General features: G+C 42.2%; 2 protein-coding genes across 4 annotated transcripts in view; one reads left to right on the top strand and one right to left on the bottom strand.

Moving 5' to 3' along the window:
- Nucleotides 1–10,364, bottom strand: part of fgd6 (FYVE, RhoGEF and PH domain containing 6) — a 143,560-nt gene extending 133,196 nt beyond the window's left edge. For 2 of the 3 annotated variants that reach the window (XR_013500150.1, XM_078235230.1), the window contains exons 1-2: nt 10,117–10,364; nt 1,896–4,305 (exon numbers count right to left, since the gene is read on the bottom strand). Coding sequence is in view for 2 of the 3 variants with exons in the window: in XM_078235230.1 (XP_078091356.1) it covers nt 1,896–4,305; nt 10,117–10,126 (2,420 nt within the window). In the remaining variant the exon portion in view is untranslated. Of the gene's footprint in view, nt 1–1,895; nt 4,306–5,855; nt 7,707–10,116 lie in introns of those variants that run through there. The other variant, XM_078235231.1, reaches the window with a different exon arrangement.
- Nucleotides 10,365–10,439: 75 nt separating this feature from the next.
- vezt (vezatin, adherens junctions transmembrane protein) overlaps nt 10,440–16,377 on the top strand; it is a 66,025-nt gene continuing 60,087 nt past the window's right edge. Inside the window, exon 1 of the mRNA XM_078235178.1 lies at nt 10,440–10,687. Coding sequence (XP_078091304.1) covers nt 10,646–10,687 — 42 coding nt within the window. The 5' untranslated portion in view covers nt 10,440–10,645. The remainder of the gene's footprint in view (nt 10,688–16,377) is intronic.

The raw sequence follows: 16,377 nt of genomic DNA, 5'->3' as shown, positions 1-16,377 counted from the left end.
GAAAAAGACCCTTCCACTACCACCCTCTGTCTTTTGTGATCAAGCCAGTTCTCCACCCATCTAGCCACCTCCCCCTTTATCCCATGAGATCCAACCTTTTTCACCAGCCTACCATGAGGGACTTTGTCAAACGCTTTACTAAAGTCCATATAGACGACATCCACAGCCCTTCCCTTGTCAACCATTCTGGTCACTTCTTCAAAAAACTCCACCAGGTTAGTGAGGCATGACCTCCCTCTCACAAAACCATGCTGACTATCGTTAATGAGTTTATTCCTTTCTAAATGGGCATACATCCTATCTCTAAGAATCCTCTCCAACAACTTCCCCACCACGGACGTCAAGCTCACCGGCCTATAATTACCCGGGTTATCCTTCCTACCCTTCTTAAATAACGGGACCACATTAGCTATCCTCCAATCCTCTGGGACCTCACCTGTGTCCAGTGACGAGACAAAGATTTGCGTCAGAGGCCCAGCGATTTCATCTCTCGTCTCCCTGAGCAGCCTTGGATAAATTCCATCAGGCCCTGGGGATTTGTCAGTCTTTATATTCTCTAACTGTAACTCACACTGTGCCTAAAGAGAAGGCCATATGCTGGGAATTCCATGGAGAGTAACTCACTTCCTGACTTCCCAAAGATTGCCTACCTGCACAAGTCAGGAGTATGAAGGCATACTCTCCAATTGCCTGGATGAGTCCTGCTCCAATACTCGAGAAACTCAACGTCATTCAGGACAAAGCAGTTTGCTTCATTGGCACCCCATCCACCACCTTCAACATTCACTCCCTCCACTACTGACACTCAGAGGCTGCAGTGTGCACTATCTACGAGAAACACTGCAGCAATTTCCCAAGACGCCTTCAACAGCACCTTCCAAAATCACAATCTCAACCACCTAGAAAGACAAGGGTTGCAGATGCATGGGAACATTAGCACCTGCAAGTTTCTTTTCAAACCACACACCAACCTGACTTGGAAATATATCACCATTCTCCACTGTCGCTGGGTCAAAATCCTGGAACACCCACTCTAACAGCACTGTGTGCCCTACACCACGTGGACTGCAGCAGTTCAAGAAGGCAGCTCACCACTACGTTCAAGGGCAATTAGGGATGGGCAATATAGGCTGGTCTAGCCAGCGACTCCCACATCCTGTGAGCAGAGCAGCTCCATTTATATTGCTGTTACCTGATCAAGCCTTTTGTTTATGGTGATTTTTATGTGAAATGTAACATTCTGAGGGTTGACATTGGGAGTCAGAATGGGTTCAAGATCTCAAGATTGCAGTGGTTTCTAATTGCATATATAAATGTAGTAAAGATTCAATCTGTGAATTGCTTAAAATGTGTTCACTTTAAAGCAATGCACAGACTGAAGTTTTTCTACTTCATTTACACCTACAATTAAAAACCAGTGTAATCAAGAGTTTAGTCTATAAGACACATTTTATCACTTTGCTTTAAGGCAGCAACGATGGAAAGGCCTTGTTATTTGGTTCAGCGGTTATCCTTTATAGACAAATTCATTATCAATTAAGTGTTATTCTACTCAGTCACACGGCAAACGGATTAAGACGCTGAAATTTTGACCACGAACAATCAAGTTTAGGATAATCAGAAGCAAAATATTCCAAATGCTGGAAATTCTCCACCAGTCTGACAGCATCGGAGAGTAAGAAATTGAGTTACTGTTTCAGGTCTGCTCATCAGAATTCTGATGAAAGGTCACAGATCTCAAACATTAACTTTTTTTTCCTCTACTGATGAAAAGCCACAGTTAAACCTGTGAAGTAATTCCAGCGTTTTCCACATTTAAGATAATCAGATTCTTTCTTCCTTATAACTATTCAGTTTTGTACATGCCTATAATGTACCAGTATTGTCATAATTACCTGATGCATTGATTCTTGTGTGTGGCTCTATATTTTCGATAGCAGCTCGACACTGCATAGGGCTGTATCTCATATATAGTAGAGTCACAGTCTTCAACACTGGAAGAACTTCTCCAATCAAAATTGGCACTGATATTTTCATATTTAGGAGAGAGAGACTGTGCTTCAATTAGTTGTGTTTTAGAGTTTTGTGGATATTTTTTATGCAGGTCAATATGAGATTCCTGTTCAGTGGGAAGGTTGTTTGGAAAATCAGAGGAGTTTTTGAGTATATGTCCTTTCTTTGCACTTTGGTAGTAGGAATCTGCAGAATGTGCTTTCACAGGTTTATTCTTTTGATCACCCACCGACTCCAAAATGCAGTGATTACGGTCTCTCTTTTCCACAGAAGGAAGCCCATCTGGTGCACTGTCTAGTGAATAGCTGCCTTTTGGTAAAACTTTCTGAAAATCAGTTTTAATTTTAGCAGAGAGTTTTATACCAAGAATCCTCTTAAATGAATTTTTCTTCGAATGCTCTTTTGGTGATCTTTCCAGCTTTTCAGAATCAGCAGATGACAAGGATTTAGCTCTTGGCTTTGTAATAATAGCTTCATCATTTTGTGAAGTACTCATTACTGTCACAGTGCTGGGACTCCCCAGAAAAGGCAAAATAGGATGTGGCAGTTTCCATACAGGTTTCTCACTCAGATGAATTGCTGTGTGTTCATTACTATTAGTTTCTCTGCTGCATAAACTGGCATGTCCATGTTCGGATTCATTTTCCATGGAACCACTTGCACCCTTATTGCCTGCTGACAAATCTTTCTTAACTCTAACAGATGCAGGCAGGCTGTGACGCTGTGGCTTTTCTGGAACAGTCTTTGGAGAAATGTCCGACTTAGTGGGCATTTCTTCATTGTTAGTTACTCTTTCAAAATCTGAACGAGTCTCACTGTTTAATACAGGCACTTTGGAAGCATATGACAAACTGAGGTACTTGGGCAAACTCATAGAGAGAGAACTACTTCTAATAAAACTGCCCTTGTTGTCTGCTGGCAATGTTCTGTTACCACTTTCCAAATGTTTCTTTATTTGTTCTATTTTACTTCTAGTTTGTAAGTCTGAAGTCATTTTGACTTTGGAGACTGCATCCAGAATTGGTTTTTTGGAGAACAAAACACTTTGATCACTATAATCTTTCACCTGACTTGGCTCAATAATATTATCTTTTAAGCATGTATTATTCATCTTGTCAGTCTGATGTGAATTTTCACTGTTATACTTACAGACATCACCAGAATCCACAGAACCAAATGACTTCTTGAAGTCTATAGTTCCACCTGGAGCCTTAAAGCGAGAATCACTGCATATCACATTATGATCCACAGCATCTTCCACACAGTTGTCTATACAGTTTTGTCTGATGAGACCAATTAAGCGTGCTTTCTTTGGCTTTGGCATAGGGACTGGTTTGGTGCAAGGCACTGAAGTGGATGTTGAAGTAGTAATTAAAGAGTTAGTATCTTCAATGATCGATCTCTCCTTTTCTTCAACTGTAAATGAAACTTTTGGCTGATTGTTAGGCATCCTCTCTTTGTGATCAATAACAGGAGAGTGGCAAATTTTCTCATCTCTCATCACTTTTTCTGATTGATCAGCAGCATTTTTAACCTGATTCTCTTTCTTCTCACCAACACATAGCTCTCCTGCATTTATTTTACAATTTCTTATATCTTGGAAGGTTGGGTCAGAATTAAACAGTTCACTTTGTCCATTGCTGCTACTGTGCAATTTGGTCTCTGCATTGCAATGTGTGTCTTTCTGTTTTGGAAGATAATTGTTTGGTGATACAACCTGAGTTAATACATCTTTAAATTTCTGCTCTGGGAAACCAGTTTTGCTAATTATCTGGTACCTGTTAAAGGTTTTGCCACACTGAGTTTCTGGCCTGTGCTGTATCCTCGAGGAATAACTTGTTTGGTCGCATTTCTTGTTTTTTTCCAAAGCCTCCAGTTTGGACAAATGGTCAACGACAATGTGTGTTTTATATGTATTTTCACCATTTAAGAATTTATACTCATATTCAGTTTTACACGAGCAGTTTGATTTAATGTAACGATGAGCAAATTCACAGCCTCTCTTTTGCATTCTGTCACCAACATCTTGGCAAGCTGAACACTTCACATTTTCACTCAAACTTTGTTCAATTTCCCCGGAGCATTTATTCTTTCGTAGTGGTGTTGGCTTTACTTCAGCCACTGGTGTAATTTTTGACAATATTGGTTTTGGTGCTAATGCTGGTTTTAGTCCTTTTTGTGTTGATAATGGTTCTGATATGATGATGTCAGGTTTTGGGGCAACTGGAGGAGGAGGTGGCTTCTTTCCCAAAACAAATCGGGGTTTAGGGGCCACTGGCGGCTTCTTAATTTCTACAGGAAAAAAAACACACATTAAAAATGTATTTCTATAGCTTAGATCAGACAAAAACTGATAACATACGGCCTTTTAAATTACCATATTTTTAAACAAAAAAGTATCACATGGATTAAGTTACAGTACTGAGATAATTAAACTTGGAATATGATGTTGTAACATTGTCCACTAAGTGCCAAAACGTGAGAACCGATGCAAGCCAACTGCCAATGACAGCTCAAGTGGCCAACTTGTAAGAAAAGCAAGGAGGAAAGTAAATGCAAACAGACAAAAGAGACAGAGTGAGGATAAAATAAACACCAACAAGACAGGATGAGGGCAGAAGGACGAAACACAGAGCAAGGAAGTTAATTAGAGGCAGAGTGACTGGAATAGAGAGAAAGCACAACGGCACACAGACTAAAGAAAGTAAATGACTAGACATTGGAACAAAGATGTGCATAAATCATAGCACACAGGCACATGGGTAAGAGCAAGACCAGGAACGTGATAGGAAGGAGGTAGGAAGGGCATATATTGAAGGAGGACATGTGAATAAGGTGGTGAAAAGAACACATCATTTTCATGGATTTATTAACCACAGGCATGAAGGTAAATATATCATGGTAGAGTTCTGTAAATCACTGGTTAGGCCTTAGTTGGAGAATCACAGACAATTCTAGGCATCACAGTACCAGGAAAGATGCAAGTGCCTTAGTGTACTGATGAGGCTTACTAGAATGTTATCAAGGATGAGGGATTTCAGATCTGAGATGTTTGAAGTTAGGTCTGTTTTCCTTAGAGAGGTGACCGCCATTAAGGTTTTCCATGTGATGAGATATTTTGATAGAGTAGAAGAAAAAAAAATGATTGAGTCAATAACAAGATTTCACAGAAATAAAATCATTGGCAAAAGATTCAGATAGCAGTTAAGGAGAAATGCTTTCACTTAGCAAGCTCTCAGGAACTGGAAGGCTCAACATGAAAAATTGATGGAAGCTGATTCTATAAATAAAAGGGAGTTGGAGAGGCAGGTGAAGATCAGAAACTTAAAGGGTTGTCGCAAAATGTGTGTGGCTAAGCCAGAGAGCCAGAACAGAAAGAATGAGCCAAATGCCTTACTTTTAATGATAGATATGTACAAACATGGGGGTTGTGGAGTAGCAGATAAACTCGAGTGAGCAAACAAATCTGTCAGGTGTCAGACAACACAATTGTGCACTTTAGTCAGCAAAGACATATACATGAGAAATAATGATCAAGATGTGACTACTCAATGGCAGTGGATAAACTTCAGTAATTAAATCTTTGATACTCAGAATATGAGCCAAACATCAGGCAGACATTCTTTAGTACATCATCCTCAAAGGAGTTATGATCGTAACACTTTTTGATTCACAATACCAACTATATAATTGTCAAAAGGAAAACTTGGCCAAGTTACTATAAGAATTATAAAACTTATATTTTATCTACTTGCAGCTGCCAATAAAAGTTCATGAATGTGGAACATCAGCTGCACTCAGGTAACAGTCCAAAAATGTAAACAAACATCACAAGAACTTACACAGCAGCCAAAACTATTCATCGTAGCAACAACTGTGGAAAAAGAAAGTAAGATTAACACACAGATGTTTCACAGGTTTGTAGGTTTAAAAAAAGCTTAGGATTTACAAGTGTGGTTGATCTTGAAATGAGCAACGATTGGAATACTAACCAATTGCAACCAAGTTGAAAACCAATTTCCCTAAAGAAAGAAAATATTGCCATCCAGGGTTTTACACTAAAACTTTAAACCCTAGATATTACATATATTTAAGTATATATATTTTTGCTGCATACAAAGCAGAGAGCAAATTATCCTTGAACATTTAACTTACTGGCTGCACAGGGAACTGCAATTTCAAGGCAACATTCATAATATGTGCATAAACTTGAATGAGAAGACGAGTAAAGACCAGGTATTTCCCCACAAAGAGATAGCTTCAAACAATGAGTTACCTAGCCCACTCACTCACTTCCTCGCGACCAGCTAGCTAAAAGTTGATCTTGTACAATAATACTTTTCTCAAATGCAGGAGAAAGAATTTTTAAAATTTAACAGAATGACAGTTTACACATTACTGTTTTTGGAAAATTTAGAGTTATACACCTTAATCCAGCTTATCCCAAAGCTAGTACACTTATATGTTCTTCACAATTTTAGTAACTAGCTCTATTAAACAAAGTGCAAACAAAGAAGATTAGGGTTGTAATAAAAATATACAAATGAAATAAGAATCTATATTGGAATTGTGAAATAAGTCAGTCAACATTTGATGTTCTGATGAAGGGTCCCAACTCACCGATTAACACCAACTCAGTTACTGACTAATTGTGCATTTCCAGTATTTTCTACTTTTATTTGTTATACATTTTTTAAAAAATTCATTCATAGGTCATGGGCGTCGTTGGCTGGCCAGCATTTATTGCTCATCCCGAGTTGCCCTTGAGAAGGTGGTGTGAGCTGCCTTCTTGAATCTCTGCAGTCCACGCTCTGTGGGTTGACCCACAATGCCATTAGGGAGGGAATTCCAGGATTTTGACCCAGTGACTGTGAAGAAGTGGCTTCGAGGGGAACTTGCAGGCGGTGGTGTTCCCATTTATATGCTGCCCTTGTCCTTCGAGATGGAAGTGGTTGTGGTTTGGAAGGTGCTGTCTAAGGATCATTGGTGAATGATTGCAGTGCATCTTGTAGATAGTACACACTGCGGCTATTGAGCGTTTGTAGTGGAGGGATTGAATGTTTGTAGATGTGGTATCACTCATGCGGGTTGCTTTGTCCTGGATGCTGTCAAGCTTCTTGAATGTTGCTGGAGCTGCACCCATCCAGACAAGTGGGGTGTACCCCATCACGCTCCTGGCTTGTGGCTTGTAGATGGTGGGAGTCAAGAGGTGAGTTACTTGCTGCAGTATTCCTAGCCTCTGACCTGCTCTTGTAGCCACTGTGTTTATGTGGGGTGTCCAGTTGAGTTTCTGGTCAATGGTAATCCCAAGGATGTTGACAGTGGGGGATTCAGTGATGGTTACATCACTGAATGTCAAACGGTGGTGGTTAGAGTGTCTTATTGGTGATGGTCATTGCCTGGTATTTGTGGGGCACGAATGTTACTTGCCACTTGTCAGCCCAAGCCTGGATATTGTCCAGACCTTGTTGCATTTGAACATGGACTGCTTCAGTATCTGAGTCGTCACGAATGGTGCTGAACATTGCACAATCGGCGAACATCCCCACTTCTGACCTTATGATGGAGGGAAGGTCATTGATGAAGCAGCTGAAGATTATTGGACTTTGGCCACCACCCTGAGGGACTCCTGCAGATACATCCTGGAGCTGAGATGACTGACCTTCCACAACCATCGTCCTGTGTACCAGGTACTGTTGGTATATTAATCATTGGTTAGGTCTCATCTCGATGATTGAGGAAATTAAAGACATAAAGAAGCTTTAAAAGAAATTGGCTGCTTCCTTTATAAAAAAAACAAGTTGAAATTTATTATGAAGATAATTAACTAAATTGATTCAAACTAATTGCTCAAAAAAATAAACATTATGAATTAACAGTAGATAAAGAACTGCTGTACCAAAAGGCTGCATATTTGTGAAATGTTACCAGGAACAGTCAGTCCTTGAAGCAGAAAAGCATGAACAGGTTTGAAGACCAATTTGGAGATAAATTATTCAGGGACATTATGAGAGGTAAGCAAATGGATTTGATTATGTGTGTTCCTAGAAAGCCACATTAATATATTTAACTCTTCATACAAGTCAACAGGAATACTGCTTCTCAAGCATGGACAAAAAAAATCTCTTTGTAACTTTTGTACCTCTAATGTCAAATAATTTTTGCAAAATTATTGGCTTATTTGGTTTCTGCTGCTTCCCTTGGAGATATAGGCTCCTCAGTGGGTAATGATTCCAGGGGTGCTGGTCACTGGGGATTTTTCACAGTAACTACATTGCAGTGTTAATGTAAGCTTACTTGTGACACTAATAAATAAACTTTAAAAAAAAGCTTTATTTCACCTTGCCCAGGTGATCATTCTTCACACATGGTGAACTATGAGCTGAACAGGACCAATCCTGTCCATACGGGAATTATTTGATAGAAATCAGAAGATGCAACTCCAGGTAGTTTTTCATTCCATTACCAAGTAGTGCAAAACTGTTACAGTCCATCCACTAACCCAGACAGATCAGCGAGTAATCAAAGAACAGAAACAAAATATGAAACCTTTCTAGTCTTCCTGGCATGACTTACTAAATTAACCAAAATGCTAAAAGAATTTCATGTTTAGTCAATATATAACAAGGACACAGACTTAATCATCCTACCCTCAACAGCACTACTCAGCCTATAAGTATGGTTAAAAATTCCAACTTTTTAAAATATGAACCTTTTTCGGTAATTCAAGATACTCAATTCAAACCTTTATTTGTTCAAATCTGTTTCAGAGCTTTCAGAAATTTGAGATTAAGGATTGCCCCTCAGAGAAGACAAAGATCCGTTGAATACTAAAGAATGGTTTTCAGTGTCAGCTGCGACCAGGCGTTAAACCTGGTGGCCACAGCAATAGGAAGGAAGCATCTGAAGTTTGAGGGTTTAATAGGCAATTACAAGTGCCAAAGACACATCACATCTGCTCCCCAAAAACCTATTACTCCTTTAGTACAGTCATTTAAAAATCACACGATTTCCCGAACAATACATAGTTTTTCAACAATTTCAAAATACAAACCAGATGCCACACAGAAACAAAAGGAACAAAGCAATTCAAAGCCAAAGGAAATAAGACTTTTGAGTTCCAAAATTCTGGATATGGAAACCCCCGTTAAGTACGTATTGCCATTTTCAATACATCTCGTCATTCTTATCATTCAATTTTCTTTAAAATACTAATCACAAGAATTGCACCAATACGGAAACATTGATAAAACTTTTCCCGTTAACCTAGAGTATGCTATACATTGGTTATACAAGTAGCAAAGTTAAAGATAACCCTTATTTTGCATTAATTTCTCCAAGGAAACTTTTCCAGAACTTCTGAACAGGGATAAGGACAAAGTTATTTTCCTTACATAATCCAGTCCCAGTTGTTTTCCTCACGTAATCCCGTCAATAAATGTAAACTGGAATCGAGAATGCACATGAATGACACTGACACAAAAGGATTCGGTGCAGTTGATGTTGGTAGGAATTCACTGCACTTGCCTGCCGAAGCTCTTAAGAGACAAACTTGGACAGAGCTGACGGCCTCAAAAGCAGACAGATGGGAAATGTGGTGGTCAATGGGAAAAATGCAAATCAGTCATCCGTTACACCTCCTTGCATCCCAAGGGGAAATATCTGCCGGACAAATTCGTGCTTTAAAGAGATCGAACAAACCGTCAACATTAGAAGTTTGCAAAAAATAGGGAAGATACTTCAATAGATCTTGGCAAAGAAATTCTGATTGAAGTATTTGCCGGGGGGGGGGGGGGGTGGAAAGTTTCCTTTACCAAAACATAGATTTTGTCACTTTACGAAACAGCTCTCAGTACGAAAAACAGAAAGACAAGTAGTTGGGATTAGGCTCGATGTTGTGTGTTGGAGAAGGGGGGGGGGGGGGGTAGAGGCTCCGAGGAAACCTGACCCACCAGCTTCAGGACTTGAAGACACAAGAGACCCGGGAGCAGCCAAACCCCTGAAATCCCTGCAGCCTCACTCCGCTTGTGGGGAAACAGGGACTCGGCTGCAAAACCGAACCCGACCGGACCGGTGGAAAGTTGGCGGAACGAACTCACTCACCTGCGCTCATACTGTGTGGGGGGGTGACGCCGTACGCTCTGCTAGCGCTCCATCCCCGGCTCTGCGGACTGCCTTCCACCAAACACCTCACGGCGACAGACAGTTGGAGGGACGGGGGTTACTGGTGCTATCGGACTGTGTGTTTACAGATCATGTGGAGGTGTTTTTTTTCCTTCCCCCGTGAAACACTTCACTCTCCTCCAACGCCGTCCGTCCGGCTCGAGCTGTGGCTCTGCTCGCGCGCACACGCACGCCCCCTGCAGCCCAACTGCCAACTCCGGCAGGGCGCATGCGCGCGATCCTCCTGACGTTGGCCCGGCCGCAATGCAAAGGCGGAGAGTCACGCATGCGTCTACGCACCCTCCTTCGCCCCCCATTCTAAGACCTGGCCCCGAAGATTCACGGGATTGCTGTAGTCCATTCGGCCCCTTCTTTCCGCTCCGTACCCAGGGTTCACTCCCTGAGCCGGACTACAACTCCCACCGTCCCCAGCGCGGCCCCGCTGCCGGCAGTGCGTCCGCTCACTTCAATGGCGGATGGTGAAGAGTTTGATGAGGAGCTAGTGCTGGAGGTAAGTGTTACCACTCTAGTTATAGGAATAGAGAAGCGGTGTATTATTTAAATGGAGGGGGATTGCAGAGGTACAGAGACAGAGCTGTTGAGGTACAGAGGGATCTGCGGGTTCTGGTACACGAATCGCAAAAAGTATTTAGGTACAGCAAGTGGTTAGGAAGGCAAATGGGATGTTATTTATTGTAAGGGGAATGTAATATAAAAGTAGGGATGTTTTACTACACTTGTACATGGTGTTGATATGTGCACATCTGGAGTATTGTGCACAATTTTGGTTTCTTAAGAAAATATATAATTGCATTAGAAGCTTCAGAGTTGATTCCTGGAATGAAAGAGTTTTCTTATGAGCAAACGTTGGACGTGCTGGATCCATATCGAATGGAATTTAGAGAAATGAGAGGCAAACTTATTGAAACATATAAGATTCTGAGGTGTCTTGACAGAGTGTTTGCTGAGAGGATGTTTCCTGAGGCATCTAAACCTAGGGAACACAGTTTAAAAATAAGAGGTCTCCTCGAGGCCAGTTTTTAAAAATTAGATGGTCGTGAATCTGTGGGACACACTTGCTCCAAAGTGTGGGAGAGGCAGGGTCATTCAATATCTTAAAGACAGAGGTAGATACATTCCTGACTAACGAGAACGAAAGTGCTCAGGAGTTGCCAGGATAGTGGCATTGATGCCACAAACTGATCATGATGTGGAGATGCCGGCGTTGGACTGGGGTAAACACAGTAAGAAGTTTAACAACACCAGGTTAAAGTCCAACAGGTTTATTTGGTAGCAAAAGCCACACAAGCTTTCGAAGCTCTAAGCCCCTTCTTCAGGTGAGTGGGAATTCTGTTTGTGAACAGAATTCCCACTCACCTGAAGAAGGGGCTTAGAGCTTCGAAAGCTTGTGTGGCTTTTGCTACCAAATAAACCTGTTGGACTTTAACCTGGTGTTGTTAAACTTCTTACAAACTGATCAGCCATGATCTTATTGAATGGTGCAGCAGGCGTGAGGCAGCTAATGGTGGACTCCTGCTCGTAATTTGTATGTTCACATGTACCTTTTTTTGTCTTTGCTTTATCGTCCTAATGAAAGTTATTAATTCAAACTCTAGGGCTACTGTACAATATCATTTCCTGCTCTATTTGTCATTTAACTTACAAAATGACAGGTTTGATTCATCTGATCTGTCAACTTGTTTAGCCTAATGATTATTTTATTTACTGTAATGTGTGTCAAAATGAATGAACATGTAATTTCAACCGATAATCTGAGGAGTTCAGTTACATTCAGTGTCATTCTACTCATGAATATTGTTGAATTCTTGTCAGCCAAACATAACTCACTAAGGATATTAAAATCAGATTTTATGCCCATTTTAAAGTGCACGGCCTTTTCAGTTTTTATTTTAAAAAAAATAATTTTAAAAATTCATTTGTGGCAAGCCAGCATTTATTGCCCATCCCTGGTTGCCCTTGAGAAGGTGGTAGTGAGCTGCCTTTTTGAAACGCTGCAGTTCACATGTTGTGGGTTGACCCATAATGCCGTTAGAGAAAGAATTCCAGGATTTTGACCCCGCGGTTGCAAAGGAATGATGATCTGTTTCCAAGTCAGGATGGTGAGTGGCTTGAAGGGGAACTTGCAGGTGGTGGTGTTCCATAGAATCATAGAAATCATAGAAACCCTACAGTGCAGAAGGAGGCCATTCGGCCCATCGAGTCTGCACCGACCACAATCCCACCCAGGCCCTACCCCCACATATTTTACCCGCTAATCCCTCTAACCTACGCATCTCAGGGGCAATTTTAACCTGGCCAATCAACCTAACCCGCACATCTTTGGACTTTCCCATGTATTTGCTGTCTTTGTCCTAGATGGAAGTGGTCGTGGGTTTGGAATGTGCTGTCTAAGGATCTTTGGTGAATTTCTGTAGTGCATCTTGTAGATAGAACACACTGCACTGCTGCCACTGAGCATTGGTGGTGGAGGGACTGGATGTTTGTGAGTGGTGCCAATCAAGCGGGCTGCTTTGTCCTGGATGGTGTTGAGCTTCTTGGGTGTTGTTGGAGCTGCACCCATCCAGGCAAGTGAAGAGTATTCCATCACACTCCTGACTTGTGCCTTGTAGATGGTGGACAAGCTTTGGGGAGTTGGGAGGTGAGTTATGTGCTGCAGTATTCCTAGTCTCTGACCTGCTCTTGTAGCCACTGTATTTATGTGGTGAGTCCAGTTGAGTTTCCGGTCAATAGTAACCCCAAGGATATTGACAGTGGGGGATTCAGTGATGGTAACACCATTGAATGCAAAATATTAGAGCCAACAAAGTCTGAGTATGTTTTCAGAAAGGTAGTAAAAATTAATCTTTAACTTGAATATCTAAATTTTAACATTACTTTAATGCTTCATTGATACCACTTTTGTGAATCTCAATGGCAGATCTAAACAAGAACTTGCAATTCTATAGCACCATGAGTTTAGTAAAATGTCCCAAGATGCATCACAGTAATGTTACTCTGAATGGCAAAGAAACCAACAGGGAAATCAAATAAAACTTTTTATGCAATGAGTGGTTAGGATCTGCAAAATACGGGGCTTGGTCTCACCGGCTCACTGCGTCGATCAATCAGGTGCAACGCGGCTTGATATCCTCCCAGCCCTGTTTCTCCTGCGAGTTCAGCTTTGCGCCCTTTCTGGGCATGAAGCCTATTTACATAGAAGCGAGATGACTTACCTGCTGCCGGATGATCGCTTTTCCCTCATCGGCGTGGCGTCACGCCGACAAGAATCAGTACCGATCTCCACCTGCGGAGACCAGGTACCATGGCCATGCAGGGGGATCGGAGGCCATTGAAGCCCCAGGTGGTCGGGGCATGACTGGGCAGTCCTCACTACAGACTCTGGCAGTGCCCATCTAGCACCTGAGTAGTGCCCAGTTGGGCACCATAAATATGTCAGGAGCAGTGCCAAGGGAGTAGGGCCTGAATGAGGGTGGGGGTATGACAGAGGTGTGCACAAAGTTGGAGGGGGGCGATGCAAGGGAGGTTTATGTAAGAGGGGGCAGGGAGGAGGGGTGTAGAAGGTCCACCAGATGAGTCATCAGGACAGCCCTAAGGCAAGAGCCCTTCCAGTTCACTGGGAGATCGGGGCAACCTGTACAATGGTGCCCTGAGCTGTCTGCAGGCAGTTTCCCACCAGGGCAAAGCTCCCAGCTGTCAGAAAAACGGACAGAGTGTGGGAAGATTGCAGTGCTGAACTCGCTCAAAAAATCAGTGTGGTATACTCCCATTTTCAGACTTTTAGGACATTTAGAATTATTTTGGGACAATCACCCCCAATATCTGTGAGTGTGAAGTAGGCAGATGCAATTGTTTTTATCAAAACAAAATTGTCTAGCAGCTGAAGAAAGAACATTTGCAGGTCTATGAGGAGGAGAAAAGGGTGGCAGGTGGGACCAGCCAAGTTGCTCTTGCAAAGAGCTGGCATGGACACAAATGGGCCAAATGGTCTCCACTGTGCTGTACTTGTTCTATGAAAATTTGAAACTTAGCCACATAAAGAGATTTTAAAACAAATGACAAAAAGCTTGGCTAAGAGGTAGGTTTAAACAAACATCTTAAAGTAAAAGAGAGAGGTGGAGAGTATTACAGAGGGAATTCCTGAGTTTGGATCCTAGGCAGCTGTAGACATGTCTGCCATTGATGAAACACGGTGGCATAGTGTTTAGCACTGCTGCCTCAGAGTGCCAGGGACCCAGGTTCGATTCCTGGCTTGGGTCACTGTCTGTTTGGAGTCTTCACACTCTCCCCGTGTCTGCATGGGTTCCCTCTGGGTTTCCTCCCACAGTCCGAAAGACGTGCTGGTTAGGTGCATTGGCCATGTTGAATTTTCCCTAGTGTACCCAAACAGGCACTGGAGTGTGGGGATTAGGGGAATTTCACAGTAACTTCATTTCAGTATTAATGTAAGCCAACTTGTGACACTAATAAATAAACTCAAAATATTTGAGATGTGCAAGAGACCAGAATTAGAGGAACTCCAAGATCTGAGAAGGTTGGAGGAAGTTACAGTGGTGGGAAGGGTGATACTATCTAGACATTTGAAGAGCAGAATCAGAATTTTAAAGTCAAGGAATTGCTGGAATATGTGCCAAGGCATGTCAGCAAACAAAGGAGTGGTGAGTGAATGGGACCTGGTGAGAATTAGGACAAAAGTACCAGAGTTTTTGCACAAGGAACAAAGAAAAGTACAGCACAGGAACAGACCCTTCCAACCTCCAAGCCTGCAATCATGATGCCTGCCTAAAGTAAAACCATATGCACTTACGGAGTCCATATCCTTCCATTCCCATCCTATTCATGTATTTGTCTAGTTGCCCCTTAAATGCTGCTATCGTACCCACTCCCACACCTCCCTGGACAGCGCGTTCCGGACATTCACCACCCTCTGTGTAAAAAAAACTTGCCTCGCATATCGCCTCTAAGCTTTTCTCCACGCACCTGAAACCTATGTCCCCGAGTACTTGGCTTTTCTACCCGAGGAAAGAGCATCAAACTATCCACTCTGTCCGTGACACTCATAATCTTGTAAATATCTATCAGGTCACCCCTCAACCTCCATCGTTCCACTGAGAACAAACTGAGTTTATCCAACCTCTCCTCATAGCTAATACCCTCCAGACCAGGCAACATCCTGGTAAACCTCTTCTGTACCCTCTCCAAAGCATTCACATCCTTCTGGTAGTGTGATGACCAGAATTGTACACAATATTCTAAATGAGGCCTAACTAAGGTTCTGTACAGCTGCAGCATGATCTGCGAATTTTTATACTCAATGTCCCGACCGATGAAGGCAAGCATGCTGTATGTCTTCTTGACTACCTTATCCACCTGCGTTGCCACTTTGTGATCGGTGGACATGTACGCCCAGATCTCCCTGCCTGTCAATACTCCTAAGGGTTCTACCATTTACTGTACAACTCCTACATGCAGTGGACCTTCCAAAATGCATTATCTCACACTTGTCCGGAGTAAACTCCATCTACCATTTCTCCGCCCAAGTCTCCAACTGGTCCAAATCTTGCTGTATCCTCTGACAATCCTCTTCACTATCTGCAACTCCACCAATTTTGTGAACTTACTAATCAAACCAGCTTCATTTCCTCCAAATCATTTATATAAACTGCAAACAACAAAGGTCCCAGAACTGATTCCTGTGGAACACAGCCTTCCATTCAGAAAAGCACCCCTCTGCTGGTCCCCTCTGTCTTCTATGCCCAAGCCAGTTCTGTATCCATCTTGCCAGCTCTCCTCTGATCCCGTGTGACTTCACCTTTTGTACCAGTCTACCATGATGTACCTTGTCAGAGGCTTTACTGAAGTCCATGTATACAACATCCACTGCCTTTCCCTCATCTATCATCTTTGTCACTTCCTCAAAAAACTCGATCAAGTTAGTAAGGCACGACCTCCCATTCACAAAACAATGCTGTTTATCACAAATAAGTCCATTTTATTACAAATGTAGTAAATCCTGTCCCCAAGAATCTTTTGCAATAATTTCTCTACCACTAACATAAAACTTAACGGCCTATAATTTCCTGGATTATCCCAGCTGCCCCTCTTAAACAATGGAACAACATTGGCTATCCTCCAGTCCTCCGGAACTTCACTTGTAGCCAATGAGGATACAAAGATTTCTGT

The sequence above is a fragment of the Mustelus asterias genome, chromosome 19, assembly GCF_964213995.1.
Source record: "Mustelus asterias chromosome 19, sMusAst1.hap1.1, whole genome shotgun sequence".
Taxonomy (NCBI): domain Eukaryota; kingdom Metazoa; phylum Chordata; class Chondrichthyes; order Carcharhiniformes; family Triakidae; genus Mustelus; species Mustelus asterias.
The sequence above is the reverse complement of the archived record's forward strand: the minus strand, read 5'-3'. Positions and strand labels throughout refer to the sequence as shown.